This window comes from Marmota monax, unplaced genomic scaffold, assembly GCF_021218885.2.
Source record: "Marmota monax isolate L192 unplaced genomic scaffold, Marmota_monax_Labrador192_F-V1.1 WCK01_AAM20220418_F8-fsc00004, whole genome shotgun sequence".
Lineage (NCBI taxonomy): Eukaryota > Metazoa > Chordata > Mammalia > Rodentia > Sciuridae > Marmota > Marmota monax.
In genome coordinates, this window is record NW_026692881.1 from 6,198,714 (window position 1) to 6,222,490 (window position 23,777).

The 23,777-nt window shown below is 33.6% G+C and overlaps 1 protein-coding gene across 16 annotated transcripts in view; it reads left to right on the plus strand.

The window, feature by feature from the left end:
* The window catches only part of Shld2 (shieldin complex subunit 2), an 80,891-nt gene extending 62,836 nt beyond the window's left edge, over window positions 1-18,055 (plus strand). For 13 of the 16 annotated variants that reach the window (XM_058581064.1, XM_058581065.1, XM_058581063.1 and 10 more), the window contains 4 exons: window positions 5,885-6,091; window positions 12,215-12,443; window positions 13,821-13,936; window positions 17,701-18,055. In XM_058581064.1, the coding sequence (XP_058437047.1) occupies window positions 5,885-6,091; window positions 12,215-12,443; window positions 13,821-13,936; window positions 17,701-17,939 (791 nt within the window). In that variant the 3' untranslated portion in view covers window positions 17,940-18,055. Of the gene's footprint in view, window positions 1-5,884; window positions 6,092-12,214; window positions 12,444-13,820; window positions 13,937-14,254; window positions 14,353-17,700 lie in introns of all 16 variants that reach the window. The other 3 variants (XR_006852809.2, XM_046449904.2, XM_046449905.2) reach the window with 3 other exon arrangements.
* Window positions 18,056-23,777: the final 5,722 nt, after the last annotated feature.

Genomic DNA, 23,777 nt, shown 5'->3' on the forward strand with positions numbered 1-23,777 from the left:
ATTTTTCTAAAGCATAAATTGATAATTTATGGTGCATTGCACTAAATGGTATTGATGTATTAATAAAATAGTATAACTTCTTTTTGCTATTGGGAGATCTATTAGTTGTAGCAATTCTTTTGCTATTGTGAGATCCTTTAGTTGAGATAGTTTAATAATGGTTTATGAATTGTTTTGCCCTGCAAATTTAATAGAGATTGATTGAGCATACAAACCATTAGTTTTTACCGGAAGGAGTTAATGTCTCTTTCCAAACTTCTTCCTACCAAATAGTTACCTGAAGATAGGATCTGTCACATTGTGTCTTTTAATCATTAATAGCCTATAACTAGGATTTGAGATAAGTCTGATTTTGACTTTTATGCTAGGATCAAACAGTGACAGATGTTTGTTCTGTTGAGAAATCTGACAAACATGTATTAGTATACTGAGTGTGATCATTGACCACCATGTCACAGCTTGGAACATGAGTCTAGTGCATGCTAAACAAAAATGTAGGTCAGGGTTATATTGGAGCTGTAGCAAAGCAGCTCATTGTGTGTAGCCATTTAATGTTAATAGTTACTTAGTAATAGAAGAGAAATTAAAGTTGTTTCCAGATTATCTATGGTATTTAGGTTAATATTGAAAATATGAATTAAAGAATTAAGCTGTATTTGTTCTTTATTCATTTGTTAATTCAGCTTATGATTGTTTTACCATTGTTTTAAAGTTTTAACATCCATTTTAATACCTCAAGACATTTCTTTTGTTATAGAAAATACCAGTTTTGAAGGACATTTAAGTAAGTGGTTCTGCTTTCAGAAATTGTTAACATTCTATTTATTCATTTAATATTTCTTGAGACCTTCTCAGTATTTACCTCTGTATGAGGCACTGGTTTTACTTGGTCCTAAGGATAACAAACTGACATTTAGATGGTATAATAAAAAATTATATAGTCATTATAGAAGATTACAGAGTTGATATTTTTAGAAAAAATAATAAGAAAATTCACAATCCTTTGCAATATGCATTGCTAGTAGAGATTGATCATGCTTCATCTGTAGCAAGCATTGGTTAAGGTCCTAATGAGGGTAAACTAGAGACATAAAGTACACTTCTTAAGAGGAAAATAAAATATCTATTCAGATATGTTTTTTCCATGCAATATTTTTCTGAAATTATTTAATAGAAGTCTTAATATTTCAAATATATAACAAATCATGAGGTACTCCCATGAAATAACTAAGCACAGAGCATATGCAGATAATCCCAACATGTAAGACTATATGTTCAAAAAAAGACTAGGGCTAGGGATGTGGCTCACTGATAGAGTAATTGTCTAGCACATGCACAGGGACTTAGGTTCAATCCCCAGCATCACCAAAAAAACCAAAACAACAACAAAAACCCTTTATGTTATACTAAGTTATAGTTATGTCTGCATGGAGGTTTGAAATCCATTTACCTCCTTAGTTCATGATTCAAATATAGAAATATATCACAGTTTATCTCATACAACTCTCCTTCAGATTTTGCTAACTTAACTGGCACACAGTTCCTTTCTGTTACTTAAGGGTGCCAACCATCTCCTGTTTCAGGGTCTTAAATGTATCTTAGATTTGTTTTCAGGTACACAACTAGATGCTTCTCCCTAGAGTGCTTTTCTTCCAACTGTGCCACATGCATGGCTCCTTCATATCTGTGCTCCAATTTCATATCCTCGGAGAGGCCTCACACAGGAATGTACATAATTACTCTCTGGCAGATCACCCTTTGCATTCCATTCTAGCTTATTGTCTTCCTTATTGATTAATTTTCTTACTACAGTAGAAATTCTATGAATACAAGAACATTGACTAGCTTGTTCACCCACTGGGTATCTCCATCGCATTGCACTGCTAGTAGTTATTTTCTCTATGAATGAAGATTAAAATACAAGTCAGTCAGCCATTCAAATTTCTCAAGTCAAGAGCCAAGTCTGAGGAGGAAATAAAGTTGCTGGTTTTTAAATAGTAAGGAAAAAAATCACAAGGCTAAAAATAAAAATGTACGCATTTGAAGATTTTGCAATCCTTGGGATGTATCAAAAAGAATTATAGGTAGAGGTGATAGAGTCTATGCCTAGCATGCACCAAATCCTGGGTTTAATTCCCAGGACTAAACAAACAAAAAACTAAGTACTGAACTTGGGTTCTAATGGCTTGTATTAGAACTAGAATTCCATCCTGGCTAACTTTAAACAATTTAAAGTATGTGGAGTGACACTTAGTAGCCAATGGCAAGAGTGCTGGTGGATTCCAGGGGCACTTAGAACCAGGAACCTAAACCCTTCAGCAGTCCCCAGGAGCTTCTCTGTATATCTGCTTTATCTGAAATTATTTATTAGAACTTAGAATTTCTCTGCTTTTCCATAATATAGAAAGCAGAGGATGGTTACTCCCTAGCTCCTGATTTTGCATGAGGCACTGAGTTCCATCCCTGGCACCACAACTTAAAAAAAAAAGTTACTCTTAAAAAAAAAAAAAAGAAGAAGAAGGGACTAATCCTACCAGGCATGGTGGCACTTGCCTGTGATCTTAGCAACTAAGGAGGCTGAAGCAGGAGCATCTCAGTTTCAAAGCCAGCATCAGCAACTTAGCGAGGCCCTGAGCAACTTAGGCCCTAAGCATCATAGTGAGATCCTGTCTCAGAATAAAAAATGAAAAGGGCTAGTGCTATGATTCAGTGGTTAAGCACCTCTGGGTTCAATCCCCAGTACCAAAAAAAAAAAAAAAACAAGAGAGAGAGAGAGAAGCGGGGTTGGGGAGAAACACCAGTCCCATTTCCAAATTCCCAGCAAAGAGAATCTGATTGCCCAGACTAAATCTAATTCAATAAGCTATGACCAGGAAGACAGAGTTATATAATATGTAACAGTCATAGGAGGGCTTAAACTTAATTTAGTGGCAGGAAATTGTTAAGGAAGTTGTTTATTGTCTGGGTGGACACATACAGTATTCACTATCCAAAATATATATATTTACCAGCTTAGAAAGATGTACATGATGTATTATTTAGTTTTTAAAAAGGACTTTATAAAACTTGGTGTATAAGAGGATCCCATTTTAATAAAAGTATATCTATATCTATGTACATTTAAAGATCTGAAAATATGTATAACAAAATGCTATCTGTGGTTATTCTGTATAATAGTTTTATGTTTGATTTTCATTTTTTATTTATACCTTTAGTTTGAATTTTATCTGAATTTTTGTGTGCATCTGCATTTTTTTTAAACTTTTGTAAAAGCTTCAAGCATATACAAGATTAGTGAGAATAATAAGTACAGATAAGGAACTTAAGTGTCCATTAGCCAGGTTATTAAAAATAGCCAATCTTATTTCACCTATTACCTCTCTTTTCTCTTGCTGTCTTAATGGTTTATAATAAATTTATTATTTAAAAATCAACCTAAAACATTTTTCTTTTGTTTTTTTTTTATTTTTTTTAAAGAGAGGGGGGGGGAGAGAGAGAGAGGGAGAGAGAGAGAGATATTTATTTTTACTATTTATTTTTTAGTTCTCGGCGGACACAACATCTTTGTTTGTATGTGGTGCTGAGGATCGAACCCGGGCCGCACGCATGCCGGGCGAGCGCACTACCGCTTGAGCCATATCCCCAGCCCCAAACATTTTTCTTTTGAATAAAAGAATATTTGACATTTGGAACATTTAACAATTTGAGGAAAAAATAGAATTAAATTCTATTTCATGTCTGTGCCAAAATAATCTCAGATGCATTAGAAATTCAAACAAGAAACAAGTAGTAGAAGAAAATAGAAGTGAATTTACTTGGAATGCAAAGATTGGTAAATTAAATAAAATGTAGCAACAAAACCTATTAAACATAAAAGCCACCATATGCAAAATTAAAAGATGTGACAAGCCAGAAAAATTTTCATTGTGTCAGAAGATAATGAAAATAATTCAATAAGAAAAATCTTTAAAGATAAAGTGAAAAGGATATAAATAGGCAAAGCATAACAGAGGAAATGTAAATGGCTAATAAATATATGAAAAATGACTCTGCAAATAATTAAAGACAAATAAAATAATAATGATGGTTGATTTTTTTTTTTTTTTTTTTTTTTTGGAAGAAATTGATAGGAAAAAATTTGGGAAAATAGCCCATAAACAGTTGGAAATGAGGATAGTTGTAGATGCCTTATAAAATAATTTGGGGTATCTGACTCATTAATTACTCCTTGAGTAGGACATTAATTACAACTGAGCAGGACTATCTGTAAAGATGTAGCTGAAAATGTTTCTATCATGGTATTGTTTTTAATAGTGAAAAATAAGAAGCAAAGAATACCAAAATAGAAGATTGTTATAATAATTTTAAAGATTTTGGTGTGTCTGTGCAATGGCATATTACACAATTTAATAATTTGAGTAATATTTAATGACATGTAAAGTATGTATTTGACACATTATGCAAAAAAAATTAAAAATCCGAAACAACTGTCCACAAAAGTGTTAACTCTGTTTTAGGGTATTAAGATTATGAAGCTGCTACTTATTTACTTAGCTTATCTGTGATTTCAAAGCATGTATTTTTTATTTTTTAATTTTTTTTAATATTTCTTTTTTAGTTTTCGGTGGACACAGAATCTTTATTTTATTTTTATGTAGTGCTGAGGATCAAACCCAGCGCCCTGTGCATGCCAGGCGAGCGCGCTACCACTTGAGCCACATCCCCAGCCCCAAAGCATGTATTTTTTAATAAGACAATAAGGCTATTTTAAAAGTAGCAATTGGTTTTTTGTTTGTTTTGTTTTGTGGTGCTGGGGATGCAACTTAGAGCATGCTAGGCAAGTGCTGTACCACTGAGCTACATACCCAGCCTATAGCATCAGCTAGAAGTGATTGGTTTTAAGCAGTAACTTGTAATATTTATGCTTTAATTCTATGTAATGAGTCTGTCTGTACAGATTTATTGACTCGTTTAATCTCTCTCTCTCTCTCACACACACACACACACACACACACAGTCTAATGAATAAACCTAAGGAGCTAAGTGGGTAGGAGTGAATTAGATTTATGGCCTAAAGTGGGAAACTAAACAGGCAGCTGTTATTATCTGAAAAGTTAGTGTTGAGAAATCTCCTTTTTTATTATCATTTTAAAGTTGAATTTACTAATATATAATGATTACTTGGCAAGAAGATCTTTGCTACTGTGTTTAAAAGTTAGCATTATTACTGAGATAATTAAGTAGGTGCTACTATATTTAAATGCTTTTTTATTATCATTCTGGAAAAGTCAGCTAAATATGATAACAAAGGTATTGAAATATCAGTGAAACATTGCTTATGGTAGACCTGTGTCCATTTCAATTTTCTTAAAAAATACCTCCTAAAAATATTTGCCTGTAGCTATTAAAATGAGAATTTGCTATTCTATAAAACAGTTTGTTGTGATAAATTATGACTTTAGGTGATCAAGAAATTTTTAGAAAATTCTTTACTGGAATTATCTCTAGGTTAGGCATTCTTATAATCCCAGTGACTTGGGAGGCTGAAGCAGGAGAATGGCAAGTTCAAAGATAGACTCAGCAACTTAGTGAGACCCTCTCTCAAATTAAAAAAAAGTTTAAAACGGGCTGAGGATGTGGCCCAATGGTTAAGGGCCTCTGGGTTTAATACCCAGTACCAAAAACAAAACCAAACAAAATTATCTCTAACATTCTTATATTATTGCTTTTAAACAACATTTATATTTTGTCTCTTCATGCCCAAATTCTTAAGTCATAAAAGTTATATTTAAGTGATTCAATTAAGCTAACCTGTTTAATCTGATTCTGAACCTAGACATTTTCCCTTTGGATAACCTTTTGTTTTTATTTGTTTTTGTTTAAGATTATATTTGGGAATTTAAATATCTTTTGGTTCAGCACAACTGCATACTGGAAACCCTAGAGTTGCATACAACGCCTTGGTCATCCTGTGAATGTCTGTTTGATGATGATATAAGGGCAATTACATTTAAAACAAAATTTCAAAATAGTGTACCCACTTTTGTCAAGATGTCAGATTTAGAGGCACACTTAAAGGATAAGTATTCAGGTAAGATCTTTATACACATAAAATGTTGCTAGAGATAATATAAGCAAAGAAACTACCATTTGTGAGAAAATATATAATTGAATATAAAAGTAAAAGTCCTTGCAAATAACAGAAGCCCATATTGACAACTTCTTAGCTTTCTGTCTCTATTCCTTTGATGTTAATTTTTTATTAGGGATCACTGTAAAATATTTTTCATGCATAGTTACCAGCAGCTCATCATTTGATAAACCAGAAATAGAAAAATGACCTTCACCAGAGGCACTGTTGAGATAAACATCTTATGAAGTCACTCAGCTGTCATCTAGACATGATTGTTAAGATTTAAAATTGATAAAGGATCTGTGAAATTTATATATTGCTTTGTAAAATTCAATACTTCCTGCTGTGGTTTTGGATGTTTTCGTCCCCCGAAGGTTCATGTATTAGAGACTTGGTTCCCACTGTGGAAAGTGATAGACTTTTAAGAGGTGGAACCCACTGGGAAATCTTTGAGTTAATAGAGGTTTGCTCTCAAAAGAGATTATGGGACCTCAGTCTCTGGCTCCCTATTCAGCAGTGTGATCTCTCATATGCATTCCTGCTAGTCATCATGAGCTTCTCATCAGAGCCATACCAATGCCAGTGCCATGCTCTTGAATCTCCAAAACTGTGTGCTAAATAAACATTTTTTTAATAAAGCTAGCTTGCCTCAGGTATTTCATTATAATGAAATGCAGTCTGCTACCCTTCTAGTACTCAAATATGTGTGTGTCTAAAATTCATCCTCAGAAACATACCACATAGATGAATTCCTTTGATTATGAATTATATACACATATTCATATTTCCTTTTAACTAAATATAATTAAAGTGATTTGTTTGGAGTACAGAAGGAAAGGAATACATTTTAAATCCAAAAGGCCAAGGATTTTGGAATGAAGAGAGAGTATAGTACAGTAGTGATAATAAATATTTGTAATTTCATTGGGAAATAGGTTTTACTATATTGCATTGGCTTCCTACTTACAAAGGTAATGCTAAATGATGCTAACTTCTAGTTGAAGGACAGCAAATAGCATTTGAGCTATATTTAGGGTTGCTAAATTCCAGTAATTAATAAATGACAGTGATTATCAACTTTGGAAAGTAATGGAAAGCTTTCCATTGACTCTGATAGTAAATGCATTTTGGAGAAGAAATAAGGATTGAAGATAATGGAATGTGTATATAGGTTTATTTTGTTCCATAGTTCAAGTGTTTTAATGAAAAAGAAAGAAGTTGGTCAAAAAATTTCTAAGAATTTTTATAAGATTACTATTTTTGATGCTTGTATAGGTTAAATTATTGAGAATAACTGAGGAACTTTGATACAGAATTTTGTCTTCATTTTTTTATTTGCATAAATAATCTTCCGAATTCATATATGATTTTAGATTTTACAAAATGCTACATGTAGCTTAAGTGAAACAATATGATTACTTTTGTAATTATTTTGATAAAAAGAGTCTGATCCAAAATGAAATAAATTACAACTCTGAAAGAGACCACTTGCTAAGAATCTCAAGTATTTTTTTGGAGCTTTTAAGCTGACATGGTATGCCTCCTTTTTGGTACTTTCACAGTAATTTGAAAGTTGTATCTCATTTTAGAGTTAGTGTCTTTCAAGTGTGGTTCAAAAACCAAGTGTCAGATTAAAAAACAAAACCTTAACAGAGTTTTTTGGGTATAGTTTTCATATAGTAATCTTAACCTATTATGTGGATTTTTACATGAAACCATTACCACAGTTAAAATAGTGTTCCTTTTGCTTTTTTGTAGTCTCTTCCTCCCACTCATGCTACTTCTGACCTTTCTATTATTTTTAAAAATAAATGGAATATCATAGTATATACATTGTTTTATCTGTCATCATTCAGGAGGCAAATTCTTTTGAGATGCATCTGTATTGTTATGTTTATCTGTTCATATCTTTTCATATGTTGATACACATTGGGGTTCTTTCCAGATCTTGATTATTACAAATAAAGCTTTTATAAATTTTCATGTGTATGACTTTATGTGGACATAGTCTTTCTTTTCTTTTGAGTGAAATACCTATAAAATAGCTGAATTATGTGGTATATTTAACATTCTAAGAAACTGCCAAACTGTTTTCCACAGTGGTTGAACCATTTTATATTTTATATTCTCACCAGCAGTATATGAAATTTGCAGTTTCTGTACATTCTGGTCAACATTAGATAGGAACCTTCTTTTTAATTTTTGTCATTCTAATAAATATGTAGTAAGAATTCATTACTGTTTTAATTTATATTTCCCTACTGGCTAATAATATTGAGCATCTTTTTCATGTACTTAGTTATTATCCATGTGCCTTTTACTGGTGGAATATCAATTGAAATCTTTTGCCCATTTTTTAAAAATCAGGTTGATTGTTTTATTATTGAATTTGAGAGTTCCTTATATATTCTAGGTATAAATCCATTATCAGTTATATGCTTGGCAAATATATTCTCCCAATTTGTTGGCCATCTTTTTATTCTTTCCCCTGGATCTTTTGAAGAGTACAAGTTTAAAAATTTAATGAAGGCAGATTAACCATTTATTTTTATATGAATAGGGTTTTTGGTTTTGTGTTTTAGAAATATTTGCCTAACCCAGGGTCAAAAGATTTTCTTGTTTTCTTCAAGAGTTTTAGGTTTTTTATTTAGATCTATGATTTATTTTGAGTTATATTTTTATTTAAATCTGTGGTTTATTTTGAGTTAATTATATTTGTATATAGTATGAGGTATGGCTTGAATCTCTGTCTCTCTTTCCAGCTCTCTTTGTTGTATGAAATATCCATTCATGTAAACACCATTTGTTGAAAAAATCATTATTTCCTCAGGGAATTGGCTTTGCACCTTTGTAAAATATCTGTTGTCCACATCTGTGTAGTCTATTTTTTGACTTTCTTTTCTGTTATATTAATCTATTTGCCTATTTTATACCAATACCAACCTGTTTTGATTATTATAGCTTACAAGTCCTAAAATTTGGCACTGTTAGCCTTCCAACTTTATTCTTTTTCAAAGTTTTTTTTTTTTGGCTATTCTAGAACACTTGCATTTTCATTTGGATTTTAGAAACAGTTTGTCAATTTCTTTTTTTTTTTTTTTAATTTTTTATTGTTGGCTGTTCAAAACATTACATAGTTCTTGATATATCATATTTCACAATTTGATTCAAGTGGGTTATGAGCTCCCATTTTTACCCCATATACAGATTGCAGAATCACATCAGTTACACATCCATTGATTTACATATTGCCATACTAGTGTCTGTTGTATTCTGCTGCCTTTCCTATCCTCTACTATCCCCTCTCCCCTCCCCTCCCCTCCCCTCTTCTCTCTCTGCTCCCTCTACTGACATTCGTTTGTCCCCCTTATATTATTTTTCCCCTTCCCCTCACTTCCTCTTGTATGTACTTTTGTATAACTCTGAGGGTCTCCTTCCATTTCCATGCATTTTCCCTTCTCTCTCCCTTTCCCTCCCACCTCTCATCCCTGTTTAATGTTAATCTTCTTCTCATGCTCTTCGACCCTACTCTGTTCTTAGTTACTCTCCTTATATCAAAGAAGACATTTGGCATTTGTTTTTTAGGGATTGGCTAGCTTCACTTAGCATAATCTGCTCTAATGCCATCCATTTCCCTGTAAATTCTATGATTTTGTCATTTTTTAATGCAGAGTAATACTCCATTGTGTATAAATGCCACATTTTTTTTATCCATTCATCCATTGAAGGGCATCTAGGTTGGTTCCACAGTCTAGCTATTGTGAATTGTGCTGCTATGAACATCGATGTAGCAGTGTCCCTGTAGCATGCTCTTTTTAGGTCTTTAGGGAATAGACCGAGAAGGGGAATAGCTGGGTCAAATGGTGGCTCCATTCCCAGCTTTCCAAGAAATCTCCATACTGCTTTCCAAATTGGCTGCACCAATTTGCAGTCCCACCAGCAATGTACAAGTGTACCCTTTTCCCCACATCCTCGCCAGCACTTGTTGTTGTTTGACTTCATAATGGCTGCCAATCTAACTGGAGTGAGATGGTATCTTAGGGTGGTTTTGATTTGCATTTCTCTGACTGCTAGAGATGGTGAGCATTTTTTCATGTACTTGTTGATTGATTGTATGTCCTCCTCTGAGAAGTGTCTGTTCAGGTCCTTGGCCCATTTGTTGATTGGGTTGTTTGTTCTCTTATTTCTACAAAAAAAAAAAAAAAAAAAAAAAGCCTGTTGGAATTTTGATTGGGGCTGTGTTGAAGCTACAGATAAATTTCTAGGAGAACTGACACCTGAATATTTAGTTTTTAATTCATGATCAGGGTCTTTCTCTTCACTTGTTTAAGTCTTTCTTGCAGGCATGTTTTGTGTTTTGAGAGTATAAGACTTTCACATTTTGTCAGACATGTTTGTTTTTCTACCTTTGTGCTATTGTAAATGATATTTTTTAAAAAAATATGATTGCAGTGGTTGCTAATATTTGGAAATTCAATTGATTTTTATATATTGATCTTGTATTTTTGTAATCTTGCTAAATTTACCAAGCTCAATAGTTACTTTTGTGTAGATTTGGATTTTCTACAGAGACAATCATCTTGTCTGTGAGTAAAGACATTTTACTACATCCTTTCTGTTTTTTATTTATTTTTCTTACCTCACTGTTCTTGTTAGTTCCTTCAGTATAATATTGAAAAGACTTTGTGAGAGTTGATGTTTTTATTCATGATCTTCATTTTTAGTATGATGTTGACTATAGGTTTTTTATAGATTCTTTTTATCAGATTGATTGATGTTATCATATATCATTACTAAAAATTTTAATCAGAAATGGGTGTTATATTTTGACAAATGCTTTTTCTCCATTTTTGAGATGATCATATAGTTTTTCTTTTTAATCTGTAATTAATTACATTGATTGATTTTTTTTTAATGTTAGACAACTTTGCATTTATAGGAAACCCAACTTGGTCACAAATATATATCTTGAGTTGCTAAGGCTGTTCTTGAACTTGCGATCCTCCTGCCTCAGCCTCTCAAGTCACTGGGATTACAAGCCTGTGCCACTGTGCTTGGCTTTAGGTTTTTCTTTATTGAAAGATTTTCACTGAAACTTCAATTTCCTTAATAAATATAGAGGTATTTAGGTTATCTACTTCTTCTTGAGAGAGTTTTGGTAGTTTGTAATTTTCAAGAAATTTTTTCATTTCATCTAAGTTGTTTGTATAGTGACAAAAAATTTATTGACGTAAAATTATATTATTCTCTTTGTGTGTGTGTGTGTGTGTGTGTGATATATATATACTGGGGATTGAACTCAGGCTTTGCACATACTAAGAAAGCACTCTACCGCTGAGCAACACCCCCTTATTATGGAGAAGAGGGGAGAGTATGCTTAGATAAATTCATAGAATTTACTAGTATACTGAAAGGAAAAAAATAATGTCTGGCAGACAGTAGATATTCAGTATTTGTTCAACAGGTGAATGATGAGCCATTAAGTAGTCATTGAGCATGCTTTAGATTACATTGAGTCACATGAGAAACCATTAGTAAATGAGGACTGTCAGTGCTCACGTGGCTGTATAACCCAGGATGGATGGATAGGCAAAAAATTGGGGGGAAGGGGAATAATAGTAATAAACTATTGGTTTATTACTTTTGGATAGAGGAGAGAGTACAATAACTAACCCACCTCCTGCTTGACTTTTGACTGAAATAAATTAAAAAGATTGTTGACACGACAGTGAAAGAGGGCATATTAGCTAGCTTCAAGTATTTGAAGGACTTTCTCCTAAAAGAAGGATTAAATTTATTTTGCATGATTCGAGAGGGTGGGGAGGAAGAAAATATCCACATGTTTAGTCATATTAGCCAAATAAATCTTTACTCACTTGCATGTAGAGATCCTTTTAGATTCTAGAGTCAGTATTGAAGCTGTGAGACTCTCTAGGAAGAGTGAAGACAAAAAAAAAAAATCAAAAACAAGAGCTTAATGGAATCTTTAAGTGACTAAATCAACCATATCATAAGCCATATTGATAATTAAAATTATAATTTGGGTCAATAATTTATAATATTTTTGTTTGTCTTTTATAGGAGTAGTTCTAATTAAAGCTCAAATTTTAGAACTAGTATTTCCTGTTGCAGCAGCTCAGAAGATAACTCTAAATGCTCACAGTTCCCTGAAGAGTATCTTCTCCTCTCTCCCCAACATTATATATACTGGCTGTGCAAAATGTGGATTGGAACTAGAAACAGATGAAAACAAAATCTACAGACAGTGTCTTAGCTGCTTGCCGTTTGCTAGGAAGAAAACACATTATAGGTAAGACAACTAAGCAAGCCAATGTAAAGGAAATTTTAGGACTGGAAGTGACTGAAAAATTACATGTATCATTACTTTCTAACAAAAATTAACTAGAGCTAATTGAAGAGAATAAAATACTCTCCTTGAGTGACAGATAGCTATTTATAAAAGCAAATATTGTCCAGAAATTATAACAGGAATTTTTTTTGGCATTTCTTGGGATTGAACCCAGGGTGCTCTACCAAGCAGCACCCCCAGCCCTTTATTTTTCAATTTGAGACAGTCTTCCACTAATTTGCTAAGACCGCTCTCAAACTTGTGATGCACCACCACGCCCAACACCGTTTTTTCAAACAAATGTTCAAAGCCCACTCAATCACTAAAGTTTGCCAATTCTATTTTCCAAACACTCTTAAATCTGCCCACTTCTTTCCATTTCCACCACTGACACTGCAGTCAAGTCATCTCTCCCCTAGGTTTGATCCCTGGTACCACCAAAACAAAACAAAAACACAAACAAATAAAACTTATTTTCTTTTTTCTTACTAAATTTATAAGTTCCTTAAAGAAGGCATCAGATTTGTCTTGCTATTAGTGTATAGCCAATGTTTAGCACAGTCATGGTACATAATGAATATTCAGCTTGTCTTTGTTGACATAAAGAATGGAGGGAGAATGGAAGTGCTGTAAACATTGATGTGGCTGCGTCACTGTAGTATGCTGATTTATAGCAGCTCAACTCATAATAGCTAAACTATGGAAGCAACCTAGGTGCCCTTCAACAGATGAGTGGATAAAGAAAATGTGATGATATTACCCAGCCTTAAAGAAGAATGAAATGATGGCATTTGCCAGTAAATGGATGGAGCTAGAGAACACAATGCTAAGCCAAATAAGCCAATTCCAAAAAACCAAAGGCCTCATATTTTCTCTGATATGCAGATGCTAATTCACAATAAGCTGGGGGGAGGCTAGGGAAGAGTAGAGTTACTTTAGGTAGAGGAGAGTGAAGGGAGGGGAAGGGAATATGGGAGTAGAATGAATACAGTAGAATGAATCAGATATTATTACTCTGTACAATTGGTGGGATTCTACATCATGTACAGCCAGAAGAATGAGAAATTATACTCCATCTGTGTTTGATGTATCAAAGTGCATTCTACTTTCATATATCTAATTAGAATGAATTTTTAAAAAGTTAAAAAAAAAAAAAAAGGAATGGAGGGAGAGAGTGAGCCTGGAGAAAGAGTGTAGAGTGAGAAGAGGATGGGACTGGGACCTAGAATCACCATATGGGTAAAGTGGGAAAATCCTTAGTCACATTTTGTCTCTGTTATACTAAATTTCCCTCTACTAATGATCTCTTTTAACTTCTATTTTCTATTTTTTTTGTAGGCCAGCTTTAATGACTGTAGCTGATGGAACACATAACATTTGCATCCATGTAGCATCAGAGTTGATAGAGAAGATTCTTCTCAACATTTCTCCAGACTGCCTCAACAGAATTGTAGGTAATGTGTCAACACTCCATCAAGGAGATTTTCTTCATGAAACCATCCATTCAGGAGTATAGGTAGTATATTGGAACAGAAGGAATGCTATGTTGTAAATTGACTTTTTTTTCATCAGCATAAAAGCAGAAGGATAATTTACCTTGAGTAAAACATAAGTCTATGTAAGTTAAAAGGTGAGATTTGCTCTATACCTATCTGGGTACATGAATACGGGGAAGTACCTAACCTCTCTTTAAATTCCCCATTGGTCAGCAAAAGCCCCAGGGCCCAAGTTTTATAATAAATAAATGAATGTGTAATTCCATGTATTTGAAGGTAGTCTACTCTCAGTAGAATGAATTTGCAAGCTCTTCAGCCAGAACGTCAGGGACAGTCAGTGGCTAAGGACAAAGCAAAGATACTGCACCTATCAGGTAATCAAACTCCATACCTGTTCTCATTAGCCTCAGATTCTTTAAGCAGATGAACTAATTTGGCTCTTTTTATTGCTTTGTCTCTTAATGGTGTATTGTTTTTCTTGCTTGTTGTGTGTGTAATAGTTTTTTTTTTTTTTTTGAATGCTGAACATTGCATTTAGCATGCTTCTTCTTTTAGATCTTTACTGCATGGGCAGGGGTATGGTTGACTTCAGGCATGGGCCTCAGATTCATGAGTATTTTGTTGTGAGAATGGTGAGCAGCACTTCCCTCTACTCCTGCTCTGCTGCAAGCTTTAGTCCTTCACTTTGTACCTTGGACTTTACAGAGCTTCTTTCCATACTTATACATATTTATGGAGTCCAGTGTGATATTTTGATATGTGTATACAATGTATAATGATCAAATCAGGATAATTAACATTTGCATAACTTCAAACTTTTATTGTTTCTTTGTGTTGAGAATATTCAAAATCCTCTGTTTAGCTACAGTTGTATTTGAGATATATTCTGAGAAACATGTTATTTGTAAGTGTCATAGAGTATGCTTATGCAAACCTGGAGAGTACAGGTCAATCATTCCACATGGCCGCTTGATGCAATCAGGAGACCTGTATGAGATATATGAGGCTGCTGCCAGTGTATCACAGCATACTCTTTTATAGTAAATGATTTAAAAAAAAATAGGTAAGAGTACAGTTAAAATAACAATTTAAAAAATATTCTGTAGTAAACCAGTAACATAGTTGTTTATTATCATCAAATATTAGGTAGTATAAAAAATTATAGGTGTTATACTTTTATACAACTGGCAGCACAGTAGTTGAACACTGTCATCACTACAAAACATGATAATGCTTTACCCAATAACATTAGGAAGGCTGCATCACTGGGTGATAGGAATTTGTCAGGTCCATTGCAATCTATGGGACCAACATCATGTGTGCAGTGTTTCAATGACTTCATGTGGTGCATGACTGTATTTTGAATCTCTCTATGTTGTCCTCAAGCTGACCTGCTTCTGTTGGTTGTTATTTGGTGCATCCTAGGTTGGTCGGGGAAGGGAACCAGGATGATTCTCTCTATGATTCTGTTCCAGTCTTACAGAGTTTTGGGTGTGACACTTCCTCTGTGGCCTTGCCCCCTTTGCCATGGCAAATAAGCTCCACTGTGACTTTGGTGTTCTTGCTTGTGTGGCTCTGTCCCTTCCTCAGCAGCAGTGTATTGTGCATCTTGATCTAGAGAGGTTTTCTGTCTCTTCTCCAGGGTTAGAAGGATTTTTTTCTCTTATTTTTCTCTCATCTATACTGGGTCCTTTTCTGGGGCAACAGAATTTACTATCTTTCCTCCAGCAGTTAAGGCTTTTGTTTCTTTTATGGGGAAGCCCAGGCAGCATTTTGTACTTTTCTCCCCTCCTTCAGGACTTCCCAACAGTTGGAAGCCTTTTCTGATGTCTTGTACTGCCCCAGGCTATGAGCACCTGATAGAGGTGAAAACAGCCACATGGAAGGGCCAGCACAGATGAAATTCCCTTATGTCTGTGGTATTGGCCTGTATTTGACTTTTAGCAATTCATTAAAAAATTGAACATATTCTTCTTTTCCTGTTTGTTTGGTGGGCCTGACTTCTTCCCAAGCCCTATTGTGATTGGACCTGGCTCCTGTTCCATCCCTCCTTGGAGGTATCTGTCCTACCCACACTTCTTGGCTGCTGTGAAACCTTGTTTTTCTGTGGTTCCAAGAAAAATGATGATTTTTGTCAGTTAGCTTTTTCTAATAACTTGGGGTGGGAGCCATATCTTTCCAGCTTTCTACATCCTAATTTGAAGAATCTTCATTTGTTTGCTTTTGTAATTTGTTTTTCTTTACGTGCATTCTTTTGGCTATCTTCATTCCTTTTCTCAATGTTCTTTTATATTTTCAATATTATCTCTTTCATCTTTTAAGATAATATTTTTATATTGTCAATCTTATCTCTTATTATTATTATTATCTGTGATACTGGGAATTGAACCCAGGGCCTCATGCATGCTAGGCAAGCACTCTACCATCAAGCCACATCCCAAGGTCTTATCTCTTCCATTTTATACACAGTGTAGTCTTTATTTCTCAGAGAAGCATCATTCTTATATCAGATATGCTTTGTGCTTATCCATTTTTGAGACAGTTATATTTCTTGGCATATTTTAGATTATCATTAGTTACAAAGAGGTTATCAGACCATCCATATAATCACTAGTGCAGATTTTTTTTTTGTGTGTGTATCAAAGTGAAAATACAATAATTTTAAATTCGCATACTTCTGGAAATATGCTATTTTAAATTACCATACTTCTGGAAATACAAAAATTTCAAATTACTTTATTTCTGGAAATATGACCTCCAGGACAATAGTAGCCCAATCCGAGAAAGACTGTTGGTATTGGTCAAGGAACTAGTGCAATTTCAACACAGTTAATAGTGCCCTGTTAGTCTGGGATTAAACAATCTGCTAAAGTAACTCATTAGGTGTCCTAAAAAAAAATAAGAGGAAGAATATAGGACAAAAAATAAAATGTTACATCTATGCATAATTTTTAGTTATCAAAATTTGGTATTCATTAAATAACTGATTCAGGTTCTTTCATATTAAAATTAAGTAAAAAAAAAAAATCTGAAATCTGAAATGCTTCAAAACCCAAAACTTAGAGTGCCAATGTGGTGCCATAAGTAGCAAATTCCACAGCTGTCTTCATGTAACAAGTTGTAGTTAAAACATAGTCATATTAAAAATATTGTATAAAATTTCCTTCAAGGTAATGTGTATAAGAAACATGAATGAATTTTGTGTTTAGAATTGGGTCCTGTTCACATGATCTCCCATATATATATATATATATATATATATATATCACACACACACACAAATATTCCTAAATCCCCCCAAAATCTAAAATCCAGAACACTTCTTCAAGCAGTATATGTGTAGGTAATTGTGATTAAAAACAATAGATCAGGTAAATATGAGAGTCTTTTTTTTATACAGATACTCTCTTTTTGTTTTATTCATAACTTAGGGAAACATTAGTCTCAGTTCTTTGCTACATTAAGAAGCTGATAGCTGTGTGGCAATAGGAGCTGCTGTCAGCCTGAATAACTCATCTTCTGAGCTTGCTTTTCCTGTTAATGAGAATCACAGGCCATTGTATTAGACTGCCTTCAGTAACTTGAAACTAGAAAGAGAGGTATAAAATGAGAAATTTAACATGGGTATGAGACTTGAGGAACCAAATGAAACACTCAATGTGTGTATCTATTAATCTGGAAGGGATATTGAACGCTTCCTGTATATCTTTGTTCTTCCTTAGTACCTTCTTCAGAGATCACCTATGGAATGGTTGCAGCAGACCTGCTTCTCTCCTTGTTGACAGATAGCACAGAGCCTTGTGTGTTGAAGATTCAGAGCCTTTTTGTCTTAGATGAAAATAGTTACCCATTGCAACAGGATTTCTCCCTACTGGATTTCTGTCCTGATCAGTGTAAGGCGTGGAGCCCTTCTCTGAGGCCACATGAGGAAGTTGTAGACATTCCAAAGAAGAAGTACTGAAATGATTTGTATTTTAAATGAATGATAGGGGTTTTGCTTTGGGCTTATTTTATATATATATAAAATAAAGAAAATTGTGCTAAACATATGAATTAAAATTATTTTTTCTAAGAAAATTCTGTGAAGTTTTATTATTTATTTTGTTTTTATTTGTTAGTCTCTTCCTTTCTTCTGGTGAAATTGTCTAGCAATAAAGGCAATATGTAGTTCCCTAGGAATTAAATGTTACCTTTTAGTCCCTTCTGTGTTCAAGGCTCTATGCTAAATACTGGGCATCCACACATATAACATTTCCTCAGAAATTGCTTTTCTGCTATACTCACAAACTCAATATACTTTGTCTTATTTCTACCTAAATAAACTATCAACATGAAAATTTTCCTTGATTATAGAGAACTATACATGATAATGCATTAATTTACATAAACCTTTGTTCAGACAAGTGTAAGACAAGCATGTCTTTCTATAGAAAGCACTGAAAATGTGGGAAACAAGATCATGTTTCAACTCAAAAGTGGGGAAGAGTCCTGCTGTTGCTTCATATCTAGAATTTGAGTGCCTTATTTAATTTAAAAACATTTAGCAACTTGTTCTCTCATGATAGTAGGGGAAGCTCTTATAAAATGATAGTCACTAATTTAGAATTATGGAGTGGCATTTAACCTATAAGTATAGAACATGTTGAGTGTTAATAGATAAATAATATATATTAATAACATTGCCTGAAAATAACTACGTTCATGCTGAAACAAACAAGCTTATTTTAGTGTACGTTTGTTTTTAAAAAACTCTTTTGATTCTAATTGTTTTCTCTAATTCAGGATTTTTAAACTTGACTTCCCTAAGAATGAACTTTAGGAATTTTGTGATTCTTTGAGACATAATATGCAGTAAGGTATATTGCATATTGTATATACACGTGGGAGTGCGTACACACACAAGTACATCATTCTTCTGAGGTGAAGGGTCTATAGCTTTCAACAATTCCTTAAAAGGATCTGAGTCAGAAAAGAAGAGCAAGAGCAAAGCCTTAACTGATGAGTTTCTTCCTGGGGAAGATAAGAGAATTAGAGCAAATGACTGCCAAGTTCTTGTTCAGTAGCTTAAAAGGTGGATAGAGAAAGAATTGTCCTCATTTTGTATCTAGACAGACTGAATTCAAACAAAATAGTTGGCTCCCCTAGATAAATCATCTACTGTGTGATGAAATGCAAGCCTGGAGTTGATGTCTTCCAACCTGTGTTCTTTTCTTCACACTAGGAGCAAATTCAGAATTCTCCTATCCAAGAAATAACTAGGCCTGACCCTGCTTAGCTTCTAAGATCAGACAGGAGATCAGGCACGTTCAGGGTGGTATGGCCATCGATTCAAATTCAAATTCATACTAAAATGGTATGATTACTATGGAGGGTGGGGAATTGGGGCCTATTTTCACTTTATTTTTGATTAACATGCATTAATTATACATGTTAATGGGGTTCAGCATTATATTTTAACTGAACAAATAAATATATTGAGTACAATATACAGCATGTATTGACTAAACTCAGCTTCCATTATTATTATTTTACAGTGCTGGAGATCAAACCCAGGGCTTCACATATGCTAGGCAAGTGCTCTAACACTGATCTACATTCTCAGCCCCTTTTATATTATTTTTATCTGATCAAATCATTTGAAAAATTTCCCTAACTTCTTAAGAGTAAAAATTCCATAAAGTCTGGGGACTTAGTTCAGTGGTAGAGTGCTTTTCTCACATGTGAAGTCCTGGCTTCAATCTCTAGCATCACAAAAACAACAAAAAAAATTTTTTTTGATATATTAAACACTTCCCAAATATAGAAAAAGATGGTATGGTTTTGAAAACAGAGACTAACACCACATAATATATACTGACACTTTGTGGGGTGGCAGCCAAGCATACACTGATACCCCTTCTTTGAACCATGTCTCTACTATTTGGTTTGATCATTTAGCAAAAACTGATTCCTGAAGGAAAGCAAGACACCTGACTCCAGATGGGCCAATCAGATTCCTTTTCTTATAATTAAAAAGAAATTGAGTTAAAATTTATGCACAGTAAAATGCACAAGTCTTAAATGTACATCTTGTTGAGTTTTGCCCAATATATACATTTGTTATCAACAGATGCTCCAATCAAGACCTGGGACATTTCCATCACTGTAGAGATTCCCTTATCTCTTCCCATTACTCCCCAGTCATGACAGGCAACCGTGGCCCTGATTTCTGTCATCATAGGTTAGTTTGATCTGTTCTTGAACTTCATACAAAGGAAACCATACCATATATAGTCCTTTGTGAATGGCTTTTTTCCATCCATATTTTCATGGATGAAAATTCAGCAATATTTTCTTTTCTCTGAGAAATATACCTATATATGACTCTATTATCCATTCTCCTGTTGAAGGCCATATGGGTTGTTTCTAGTTTGGGGCTATTATGAATAAAGCTGTTAAATATACTTTTTAAACAAGTCTTGTGGAAATATGCTTTAATGCTGGGGAGGGAATACTTAGGATTGAGATTTCTAGGTTTATAAAATAGGTATATATTCAACTTCATAAGACAGTGCAAACAGTACTTCAGCGTTGTGTAATTTTACACTTTTGCCAGCCAGTATAAGGGTGCCAGTTGCTCTACATCCTTGCCAACATTTGGAGTTCAGTCATGTTCGTTGTACCCATTCCAGTGGGTACAAAGTGATGTCTCGTGGTTTGGGTTTACATTTCCCTGATGAGTAATGTTGAGCAACTTCACTCTCGAGTTCACTATCTGCTTATCTTCACCAATGAAGTTTCTGCTCAAGTCATTTATACATTTATTTTATTAGGCTGTTTGTCTATTCACTGAGTATATATAAATTCTAGGTAAAAGTCCAGTATAGGTATTATTTATATTTTCAAAAATCTGTTCATCACCAGAAATGCTGGCCATGATTTGAGAAGAAAAAAGAATATGCAACAAAAAGTCATAAGCTACAATATCACTATTTTTAATATTTAAAATCTATACCCAGAAAAACAATGTTGGGAAACCAACAAAAAATACTAATAATATACTACTCTTTAAACTTATATTACACATAATATAAATTTACAAAGTTCTGCTATATTACTATGCTCCAGTAATATACAGTTCTAAACATAAAATAATAATGCTCACAGATAACATAGAAACTCTAAAAGCTTTATATATTCAAAGGAAATGATTGAAAAGCCACAAGGGGAATAAAAGGAGATAGAAATTAGTAGAACACTCTATCATGTCCTTGCTATTTGGAAAGATTTAATAACGTTGATTCAATAATAACCAAAGTCCCTGAAGGATAGCATATAGAAACTGATTTTAAAAATTGAGAATATAAATAAATGAATAAAAAGAATTGAGAATAAATGGGAATATGATATTTTAAAATTAATGACTCATACTTTAAATGGGTGAATTGCATATTTGAATTACATATCAATAAAGCTGTTAAAGAATAATCAGGAAAAAAATTTTAAGTCAAAAGAAAAAATAAGGTAAACAAAACAGTTGGAAAAAAAAACATGGTTTTGGTGTTTACAGCATATTGAGTGAAAATTATTGTTAGGAAATAGTATGAAAAATTTTCTGTTCTTTTTCATTTTTGTTTTCCAGTGCTAGAGACTGAATGCAAGGCCTCATGCATGCTAGGCACATTCTCTACCACTGAGCCACATTCTCAGCTCCAGATATTTCATGGTCAAATATTTTCATTTTCTATTAAAAGAAAAACTTTGGACAAATGAAATTTAACAGAGTTTAAATGAGCAAAGAAAGATTCATAAACTGGGCTGGTTCCTCTAGTTCCTCAGAACCAGAGCGGATTTAGGGAGAATCTCCTTTGCAATGTCATCTGAAAGGTTTTATGGACAAAAAAATGGGAAAAATGACACAGAGAAATGAGTGAGGTATAGAGAAAGCTGAGTTGTGTCCAGCTTTTTATTTGAACATGATTTGAACAGTTGGCCACCTGTGACTATAACTGGGTGCTGTGATTGGCTAGAACCCAGCAATGTGCTACTAGGACAACTTGCTAAAATAGGTTTAAGTTTTTTTTAAACAGAAATGTTTATTCTACGAAGCTAACAATTACAGTAAACATTTTATTTAACAATGAAATGTGGGAAGATTTCTAAGAACAGAAATAAGACAGCTCTATCATCCTTCTGTCATCACTTATATTGAATAGTTGTATGGTATTCCTAGGCAGAGGAATCAAGCAAAAAATTGAAATAAAAACCATAAGGATTGGATGTAAGATATATAATCATACTTGTGTTTATTGAAAACTTAGAATAATCTAGAGATAAATTATTAGAATTAGTGAGTTTAGCATGGTTGCTGAGATCAAAAATCTTAATTTCTGCATACCAGCAAGAATAAAAAGATAAACATTTTAACAATATTATCTACAATAACATAAAAAAATCAAATGTCTATGAAAACTTGATGAACTATGTACATGACCTCTATATATCATATTACAAACATTATTTAGAGAAGAGTTTAAAAAATGGAAGAATATATCATGTAGACCAATTAAAGGGCATGGAACATTAAAAGTGTTGATTATTCCTTGAATAATTATGAGCTCAATAATGCCAATCAAAATCACAATAAACTTTTTTGGGGGGCATTAGAAAACTGATTCTAAAATTTATATGAATATGCAGTGTCCAAATAATTAAGATATCCTTCTTCTTCTTTTTTTTTTTTTTAATCTGGGGATCCAACCCAGAGCTTCATAATGCTCAGCAACTGAGCCACACCGCCAGCCCAAGACACTCTTGAAGAACAGACCCAGGACTTATTGAACAAAATATTGACTTCTTAAAATTAAGAAATGGTGGTATTAATATAAAGATTGTCAAATTGACCAAAGTAAAGAAGGACCTCAGAAGCAGACCCAAACATATACAGACACTTAATTTATCCCTGAGGTGGTACAATGAACCAATGTGAAAAGGATAGTTTTACAATAAATGGTGCTGGGATGATTGGATATCCTTATGGAAAAAAAAAAAAAAAAAGGAAGAGGGGCTGGGGATGTGGCTCAAGCGGTAGTGCACTCGCCTGGCATGCATGTGGCCCGGGTTCGATCCTCAGCACCACATACAAACAAAGATGTTGTGTCCGCCGATTCTCTAAAAAAAAAAAAAGAAAAAGAAAGAAAGAAAGAAACTTGGACCCTATGTCATAACTTAAAAATCAATGTTGAGTGATTTCTAGATCTAAGTGTGGAAGACAAAATAATAAAACTTGTAGAAAAGAATAGAGTATCTTCATGATCTCAAGGCATGGAAAAACATTTAAAACAAGATACAAACGCACCGATATAAAAGAAATCAAACCCACTTCATTTAATAACATCAAAATTAGAAACTTTGGTAGAGATAACCTGCACAATGCAAGAACATATTTGCACACGAGTAAAACAAGGATTAATTTCCAGAATGTGTAAAGAACTCAACTTCATAGCAAAACAAAACAAAACATAAAACAATCACAAAACCAATCTGATTAAAAATGAGCAAATGATCTGAATAGAACTTTCTCAGAAGTTAGACAAATGACCAACAAGTACATAATAAATGCTCAAAATAACTAATCATCAGGGAAACGCAAATCAAAACCACAATGAGATACTGCCTCAGCCCAGCTGAAATGGCTATAATCAAAAACGGCCAAAAATAACAAATGAGGGCAAGTATGAGAGGAAAGTGGGACTTTCATACGCTGTTGATGAGAATGTAAATTGTATAGCTATTATGGCAGAATACTGTGGTTCCTCAA